Genomic DNA, 10000 nt, shown 5'->3' on the forward strand with positions numbered 1-10000 from the left:
ACACACTCACACACATAGGTGGTGTGAGCAGATTGTTGTATAATGGAGTTAATGTAAACTGCAAAACTGTAAAAACCAGAGTAGCTAGCTAGTGAGAATTAACTTATTACAATGGCCAAAATATAACCCACAGCCAGAACACAATATCTTATTTTTACTTAAGGGTAGTCTTTCACTCCTTGTTACAATTGCATATACAGTGTATACCGCTTACAAAAAGTCAGGGATATTCGGCTTTCGGGTGGATGAACCTAAAATCCACTATAACCTTTACAGGGTGAACGTCATAGATAGATAGATAGCTAGATAGATAGATACTTTATTGATCCCCAGGGGGAAATTCAAGGTCTCAGCAGCAGCATACATACAACACAAACACTTAATCTAAATCAATTCTAAAAACAGTATCCACATAGTGGTGATTAATAAATCAGAGGCGCTTGCAATGACTGAGGCAGGGACTGAGCCTGTGATTCTCTGTGCATAGTAAGGGTATGGTAAGGTGCTCTAAGGTGCTCTGTGTGAATGAGTGTCATGGTGGTAGTGCAATGGTGATAGTGGTCATGATGATAGTACAAATGAGTAACTCAACAGTGCAACAATGCAGAAATAAAGTAAAGTAAAGTAAAGTCTATATATCTATATATTTAACTATTTAAGAAAATGTATAAGTGTGGCCACAGTTCGGCTGTGGCATGGAGGGGGGGGGGGGGGGGTTATGCATATGTGCTGATGTGCTAATATAGCACGCAAACAGTGAGGCATAAAGACAGTGGTACAAGTGGCTTGTGGGACAGACAGTACCAAACATGGAGGGGGGTGAAGAGGCAGACAGACTATGCAGAGAAGTCCTATCTCGCCTCTTCCCTTAAGTGAGGCATTGAACAGTTCAATGGCCCTGGGGACAAATTACTTTCTCAGTCTGTCAGTTGTGCAAGGCAGTGAGCGAAGTCTCCAGCTGATCAGGGCTCTTCTGCTTAACAATAGTGCTGTGGAGTGGGTGACACTCATTGTCCAAGATGTTGATCAGTTTGTTCAGGGTCCTTTTGTCAGATAGTGAAGTGATGCACTCCAGTTCAGCTGCCACTACAGAGCCAGCTTTCCTTACCAGCCTGTCAATTCGCCCCACATCCTTCTTCCTTGTGCTTCCTCCCCAGCATACTACTGCATAGAAGAGGACGCTGGCAACAACAGACTGGTAGAACATCCTGAGGAGCTTACTGCACACATTGAAGGACCGCAACCTCCTCAGGAAGTACAGCCTGCTCTGCCCTTTCTTGTAGAGTGCGTCAGTGTTGGCTGACCAGTCCAGTTTATTGTCCAGGTGGAGACCCAGATACTTGTAGGTGCTAACCACCTCCACATTGACCCCATCAATGTGGACTGGTAGCAGAGTGGGCTTAGACCTGCGGAAATCCACCACCATCTCCTTGGTCTTTGAAGTGTTAAGTTGAAGATGATTGAGTTTGCACCATTGCACAAAGTCCTCCACCAGGCTCCTGTACTCCTCCTCCTGCCCGTTCCTGATACACCCCCACAATTGCAGTATCATCAGAAAACTTCTGCATGTGGCATGACTCGGTGTTGTAGCAGAAGTCAGATGTGTACAGGGTGAGCAGGACTGGAGAGAGCACAGTTCCCCTGTGGCGCTCCGGTGCTGCAGATCACAGTGTCAGAGAGACAGTTCTTCAGTCTGACGAACTGTGGTCGCTCGGTCAGGTAATCTGTAATCCAGGTTACCAGGTGAGCGTCCACACCCATCTGCAAGAGCTTGTCTCCCAATCTGAGGGGCTGGATGGTGTTAAAAGCACTTGAGAAATCAAAGAACATGATTCTCACAGCACTTTTCCCCTTGTCCAGGTGGGAATGTGTCCTGTGTAGAAGATAAGTGATGGCATCGTCCACGCCCACTTTCTCCTGGTAAGCAAACTGTAACGGGTCTAGTGCATGGCGTACCTGGGGTCTGAGCATGCCTAAGACCAATCGCTCCATTGTCTTCATCACATGTGATGTAAGAGCGACAGGTCTGTTGTCATTAAGCTCACTAGAGTGTGGCTTCTTAGGGACAGGGGTGAGACATGATGTCTTCCACAGTGTTGGAACTTGTCCAAGGCGTTGGCTCAAATTGAAGATGTGCTTCAGTGGCTCCCCCAGTTCAGCAGCACAGGCCTTGAGTAGCCTTGGGCACAGTCTGTCAGGCCCAGCTGCTTAATTGCTGCGCAATTTCTTAAGTTGGACTGTCACTTGATCTTTTGTAATGGTGAGGGGTGTAAGGGGAGGGGGAGGGGTGCATCTGGGATCTGTGTGTCTGATGGCTGTTGACTGAGGTCGTTGTCACCTCATTGTTCATGATCGCCATGTGGGGGAGGGGTGCAAAATCCAGTGATGGTGGGGGTACGATAGCCTGTGATGATGGAGGTGAGTGTTGCGCTGGTATTGAGGGGGTGTGAGGGTGGGGGGCTGGGGGATGGTGGACAGACCACCCGCCATTGGAGCTGGAGCAGGGCAGTCAAACCTGTTGTAGAAGTGGTTCAACTGGTTCGCCCTGTCCAGGTCCCCCTCCACAGAGCTGCTGTTCTTCTTCAGGCCAGTGATAACCTTCATGCAGTCCCATGTCTCCTTCAAGTTGTTTTCCTGCAGCTTCTGTTCCAACTTCTTTCTGTAATCCTCCTTAGCTTCCTTCAGCTTGAATTTGAGTTCTGGTGGGAACAACAATGTCCATGCAGAAGTTCAGGTAGTCAGTTGTGCACTGTGTGACCTTGCGTGCGAGAAACTCCCTCGGCATGTAGTACAGACGGAGACTAACCGCTAATAACTCCACATCCTTACAGCATACAGTCTCCTTCACTGTTACATGTCCGGGATTGCACCATCTATTGTTAATGTACAGCACCAGTCCGGCCTCCCTTCTTTTTGCCAGAAAGTTTACAGTCTCTGTCCAAACGAGCTACACTGAAGCCAGGCAGCTCAACGTTAGAAGTGGGGATATGGCTTGTTAGCCACGTCTCCGGTAAAGCATAACAAACTACATTCCCTGTACAACTTCTGGTTTCTTACCAGGGCATCCAGTTGGTCAGTCTTATTAGCCAGTGAGTTCACGTTTCCCATCACAATCGATGGAACTGAGGGCTTGTATCTCCACTTCTTCTCCCGATGCCTCGTCTTCACTTTTACTCCCCGCTCTGCAACCCCGAAAGCACCACAGTTCCTCTGGAATGTTGTCGCGAACACAGCCAGCATTCCGTCGTAGTGCGATCAGCTGATTCCTTGTGTACACAAGCTTGCTGTCGCTGGAGCGTTGTAATATGTCCGTATCCATAGGATAGAATAAAAACACTCCTCCCTTTTTGTAATCCAAAAAGTTGCGAAGTAAAAAGTAAACAAAAAGTAGAACAAAGACGTAGAAAACTAAGACACGGAGCTGCTGAGTAGGCTGCCACACCTGACGGCGCCGGAACCGGAAATCCTGTGGAAATAATGTGACCTTCTCTTAATTTGTGAATGTGCATGTCCAACAGTTCAGTGTTTCAGTACTTTCTGTACTCAAACATTACATTTCACCCGAAAGCCAGCCCTAACTTTTTGTGAGTATATGACAGAATAGGCTTAAAGCTCAAAACAGAGTAGAAATGTAACCTGGGCTTCAAATCTCCTAGGCACGTTGTGTGTTACTTGTGTGTTTGACTTGTGGATTTATGTTTTTTCTGGCCTGGACAGACCGTCATAGCATCATAGCTAGTGGTCAGAGGCTTACAGACTGTCCTTTCACAGCTCATGAGTGTATTTTGGTGTATGTCTATAGGTATACTGGTGTGTAGGGTGTTTTTGTGTGTGCTTGTGTTATGATCTAGTTATGATTGTGTGTCGTGTGTGTGTGTGTGTGTGTATTTGTGTTATAGAGAGAGCTGCTTGGCTTTTCCTTAATGACACAGCTCATTAGTAGCTCAGGATGGGAGATATGACTGTGTGTGTGTGTGTGTTTGTGTGTGTGTGTGTGTGTGTGTTTACATAGAGGACAGGACATTGACTGCACAGAATATTTTTTCACCACACTGTGACAACAAACTAATTTGGTCCATTGTCTTCCAACATTTCCCATATTTGACGGAAAACACACCTTTATGACTCCACTAAATCAAACAAAATTGAAGTTATAGTTGGACAGCACTCAGAATTACCAATCAGAGGGAGATGCTTTGGAACCAGTTGCAAATGACTGGAGGCCCACGGGACTAGCTCAGACGGTTGTTCAGGGCTCCTTGTTTTCTCATTAAGCACAGTTTGTGTCTGTTTCCCTCAAAACCTTTCATCTTTTATTATTTGTTTGTCTGTATCACTGTCACGTGGTCATTGCTTTGAGACAGACTGAGACAGACATGCCAATAATGCTTGTTTAAGAGTGTGTGTGTGTGTGTGTGTGAGCGAGAGAAAGATGCCCTGGGCATGTCTGATCCAAAGCTTCAGAGGTGTGTTGGATAGAGTAGACAGTGACTCAGAAAGAGCTTGAGTCAGTCTGTGTGTGTGTGTGTGTTTGTGTGTGTGCATGAGAGAGAAAGTGTGTGTGTGTGCGTATGTATACGTGTGTGTGGGAGACAGGACAGAGAGACAGCTTATCTAACAGCCGCTCAGGTGCAGAGCAGCGATTGGTGCTGCTGCTTAGGGGAGAGGTGTCAAGGGCTCATCAAGGTGATGCACCGAGAGAGACAGAAACAGAGAGAAACACTTTAGTAGTTCACCTGCTACTTAGCTGCAGTCACAGTGACTCACTGAGGCTTGGGGTAGTGTGTGTGTTAGTGTGTGTGGTGTGTGTGTGTGTGTGGTGTGTGTGTGTGTGTGTGTGTGTGTGTGTGTGTGTGTGTGTGTGTGTGTGAAGGTGATACAGCGGGGTGTGGACATGTGTAGAATATGAATGTGTGTGAGGATTTAGCTAACTACAATCATTTCATCATAACCAGTCTCAGAACAAGTGTTATGTACAAGTATGAGAGAATGAAACCGTCTGTACTGTGATGGCTATGATGCTAATGAGGCATGGGGTATGATGTCTGTGTGTGCATGTGTGCACAATGCACATGTCTTATTCATAACTATGTGTGCATGTGTCTGGTTGTCCATATATCTGTGTGTGTGTGTGTGTGTGTGTGTGTGTGTGTGTGTGTGTGTGTGTGTGTGTGTGTATGTGTGTGTGCGTGCGTGCGTGCGTGCGGGTGGGTGCAGGTGCGGGTGTGTGTATGTGTGTGTTTTATTTGTCCTGAAAGAAAGTCATGACTGACAGCTTCCACGGTGTCATGTGACACCCTGAGGTCTGTTTAGGATACACTGTCCTGGATCATTTTGGCCATCTCTGTCTCTCTCTCTCTGCCCCCCCCTCTCTCTCCACCTCCCTCCCTCTCTCTCTCTCTCTCAAATTCAAATTCAAATTCAAAGGAGCTTTATTAGCATGACTGGATACAGTGTTGCCAAAGCCAGTGTTACAGATAACACAGTAGAATAACTCTCTCTCTCTCTCTCTCTCTCTCTCTCTCTCCTCTCTCTCTCTCTCTCCTCTCTCTCTCTCTCTCTCTCTCTCATCCTCTCTCACTCTCTCTCTCTCTCTCTCTCTCTCTGTATGTGTCCCCCTGGTCCCCTGGTGCACTTGTGCTGAGAGTGGACAGCTCTAATCTCATTTTCTCTGTGTCCCACTGAGTCTCCTACTAGACACTGGCAGGGCTGTCAGTTGGCAGTGCACATCTCCTGCTATTGTTAAGAGTAGAGAGTAGATTGTGTGGGTGTGGGTGGGTGTGTGTGTGTGTGTGTGTGTGTGTGTGTGTGTGTGTGTGTGTGTGTGTGTGTGTTGTGTGTGTGTGGGCTGTGTTTTATGTTTATGATGGTAGAGTGCAGGAGGGCTTTGTGCTCATGAAAATAGATGGAGCCTTTGGAGCCCCAAATGGCTTGTGCTTGTGCATTCATCACCCCAAGATTTAGAGTGTGTAGTGTGTGTGCGCCCGCACATGTATATGTGTATGAAATGGCTCTTGAGAAGGGGGTACCTGTATGTGAATGTGTGTATATATAGGATGTGTGTATCCCAAATTTATGAAGCGAGAATTGCATTTCATGACACAGTACATTGAATGTTTTTGTGCCATGAAATGCAAGTGTGTGTGTGTGTGTGTGTGTGAGTGAGAGGGAGGGAGGGAGGGAGGGAGGGAGAGAGAGAGATGCTATCCTCCAGCCCTCGCCCACCCAGCTTGGCTGCAGGCGGGTAGGGATAAGGATCTTGATTAGCGGCCGGCTGCCTTATCTCCCCCCCAGCACCTCAGCCTGCTCACTTCCTCACACACACACACACACACACACACACACACACACACACACACACACACACACACACACACACACACACACACACACACACACACACTGCCGTGTCTGCCGTGCTCAAAATTTAAATTCTGCTTGTTTCCACCTCAGCCAGACACTAACTCACACACACACACACACACACACACACACACACACACACATCCAGATAAATGTGGGGGGTCATGTCTCTTGCTGCCGCAAAAGGGAAGTGCTCCCCAAAGAATTTCTGCTGTGTTTGGCATTCCAGAGGCTGAGCTTGGCTGAACCCAGCTCACCTGCCGTCCTGTCTGGGATTCGGAAACACACACACACACACACACACACACACACACACACACACACACACACACACCACACACACACCTCTACATTAGCTCACTGTATCTTTTTTTCCCCCTATTTGTTCTGCCCAGCAATGGTCTCTCTTCCTTCTTAAATGCATACAACTATTTTGACAACTCTGTTGATTCTCTGTGAGTGTTTCTTCGGTAATACTACTGATAAAATCAGATTAGTGTAGTGAAGCTGTATGTGATTATATAGTGACCCTTTTCCTGTATGTAATGCTCCATTTCATATCTTAATAACAGATTGTTAAATGTTACAGGCTTACTCCCCATCTTTGCTCTCTGTCCATCTTTAACCCCTGGCAGCCTCTTCATCATGTAATAGTGGATTACATTGTATGACCTTGGTGTGTGTTCTTCTGTTTGTAGGCTGACCAGCTGATGTTTGCCCTGCACTTTGTGAAAGGGATGTACCAAGACCTGTTCCAGGAGAATGTGAGTTAGGTCAGGGGGGTGGGGGACAGATGGTCTATGAGTATTATGTTGGTGGTGATAAAATGATGACCATGATGATTACGAGGGTGGGGCCGGGTGGTGATGATGATGATGATGTTGGTGTTGGTGATGATGATGGTGATGGTGATGATGGTGATGGTGATAGTGATGATGATGGTGGTGGTGTTGGTGATGATGCTGGTGTTGGTGGTGATGGTGGTGGTGATGGTGATGATGTTTGCATTGACAATGATAATCTAATGGTAACAGACTGTTACTCTGCAGGAGTGGGATGCCTTCACTGGTCTGATAGTCGGAGACATGGTCAGAAAAGCGGTGAGTGTCTCTAGTGTGTTTTTTTTGTAGCTGTAGCGGGCCATTAGGAGGTGTTAAGGTCAGTGTTGATTTTCTGCTTGTTCTCCAGGACTCCCAGAAGTCTATGAGGGAACAGATTCCATCCTGGATCGATCAAGAGAGACACCCAGCAGTGGCTTTATTCAAGGTGGACACATACACTAACACACACACACACACACACACACACACACACACACACACACACACACACACACACACACACACACACACACACACACACTTTGCCCACTGTACAAACTAGAGTATATTGTGCCACATTCAGAGTTCTGCTTTTAGTGTTCACTCTGTCTGTTGCAAGTTTATGCATATGCTTCTACAGTTTTATCCAGAGAGCATTCCTGATATAATACACACACACACACACACACACACACACACACACACACACACACACACACACACACACACACACACACACACACACACACACACACACACACATACATACATACACACACACACACACACACACACACACACACACACACACACACACACACACACTCACTCACTCACGGATCCCCTCTCTCTTTCCTGTAGAGCACCTTCCCAGTGCTGTACCAGACTCTGTGCCTGAGCGATGGGGACCTGTGGCTCACCTTCTCACGCAGCTCATGCTGTGAACAGGACTTCCCCAACACCATCGCTAAGAAGATCTCCCTCTTCCAGCAGGTCAGAGGCACACTCACACACTCCTACACACACACACACAGACACACACACACACCACTCCACTGTCTGCAACGGTCAGAAAATTAGTAGTTAGCTCTGAATTCTCGGAAGCACAGCATGAAATACGTACCCAACATGTGTTTGTTTTGCTTGTCTTTCCTACATCAAGCTGGTCTTGTCTCCACTGTAACATCTCCTTCTTCTTGCCCTTATTCTTCTACTCTTTTGTACTCTCTCTCTATGTCTCTCATTCTCCCTCTCTGTCTCTGTCTCTCTCTGTCTTCTCTGTCTCTCATTCTCTCTCTCTCTCTCTCTCTCTCTCTCTCTCTGTGTCCTTCTCTCCTCTCTCTCCCTCTCTCTGTCTTTCTCTCCTTTTCCCTCTCTCTCTCTCTCCCTCTCTCTCTGTGTCCTTCTCTCCTCCTACCTCTCCCTCTCTCCCTCTCTCTGGTGTTCTCTCTCTCTCTCTCTCTCTCTCTCTCTCTCTCTCTCTCTCTCTCCCTCTCTCTCTGTGTCCTTCTCTCCTTCTACCTCTCTCTCTCTCTCCCTCTCTCCCTCTGTCTGTGTTCTTCTCTCTCTTCTCTCTCTCTCTCTCTGCAGGTGCTGGTGGTTCAGGCCCTCAGACCAGACAGACTGCAGAGCGCCATGGCAGCTTTTGCCTCTCAAGCTCTCGGTGAGTGTGTGTGTGTGTGTGTGTGTGTGTTGCATAGTAAGTATGATTATGTGTGTACAAGTATGTAAGTGTGTGTGTGTGTGTGTTCATACATGTGAGATGATGAATGTATGAGGCAGTCAGGTTGATGACCACATCATGCAGCTGTGTAACCTGCAGCAAGTCACGCCACACAGCAGCATCCCCCATATGACTCACCTCTCACCCACACATAATGAGCAGCTGGAAATCACACACCTCAGCATTACATACACACACACACACACATACACACACACCTCCACTGGCACCTCGGGGTCCAGTTCGCCCTGTCAGGACTTATTTTCCCAACAATGATTCAATGATCGGTGTTCTATACATTACCCCTTACTTATGTATTCTCACATACACACACACACACACACACACACACACACACACATATACATGTACACACACAAACACACACGCCCGCACAGAGGTACACATGCGCACAAACAAATACATACACACACACACACACACACACACACACACACACACACACACACACACACACACACACACACACAAAGACACACACACTCAAACACACACGCCCGCACAGAAGTACACATGCGCACAAGCGCACAAACAAATACATACACACACAGACACACACACACACACACACACACACACACACACAATCACACAAGCTCAAGGGATGTACACACTTATTTACTTGTATGCATGTATACACACACACACACACACACACACACACACACACACACACACACACACACACACACACACACACATACCCATATAAATATGTAAGCAGGTTTCAGACCCTAATTAGAGATATGTATTACTGCACATCACCAGAAATGTAAAACGTGTTTTTTCCCTTGAGGTTAATTAGGAGAGGCCCAGTTTAAGCCCCGCTAGTCCATTTACTCCTCTCTGCTGTCCCAGAGAAGCTGAATCAGAGCTGATCCAGGATCAGTGCTGGAGCCCAGCGATGAGAGAGATGGGTAGGAGAGGCGAGGTGGGAGAGGGGTGTGGGGGTGTCTGGGGAATGTATTAAAGTTATTTGCGTGCAAGTGTTTGTATGTGTATGCGTGTAGTAGAAGATAGGTGTGCAAGGGAGCATGTGTATCATGTGCATGTATCTTCATGTTTGCAAGCT

General features: G+C 47.1%; 1 protein-coding gene across 1 annotated transcript in view; it reads left to right on the forward strand.

The window, feature by feature from the left end:
• The window catches only part of LOC121684578 (cytoplasmic dynein 2 heavy chain 1), a 170373-nt gene that overhangs the window by 80063 nt on the left and 80310 nt on the right, over positions 1–10000 (forward strand). Inside the window, exons 71-75 of the mRNA XM_042064637.1 lie at positions 7062–7127; positions 7413–7463; positions 7552–7629; positions 8046–8177; positions 8775–8847. Coding sequence (XP_041920571.1) covers positions 7062–7127; positions 7413–7463; positions 7552–7629; positions 8046–8177; positions 8775–8847 — 400 coding nt within the window. The remainder of the gene's footprint in view (positions 1–7061; positions 7128–7412; positions 7464–7551; positions 7630–8045; positions 8178–8774; positions 8848–10000) is intronic.

This window comes from Alosa sapidissima, chromosome 15, assembly GCF_018492685.1.
Source record: "Alosa sapidissima isolate fAloSap1 chromosome 15, fAloSap1.pri, whole genome shotgun sequence".
NCBI classification, from domain to species: domain Eukaryota; kingdom Metazoa; phylum Chordata; class Actinopteri; order Clupeiformes; family Clupeidae; genus Alosa; species Alosa sapidissima.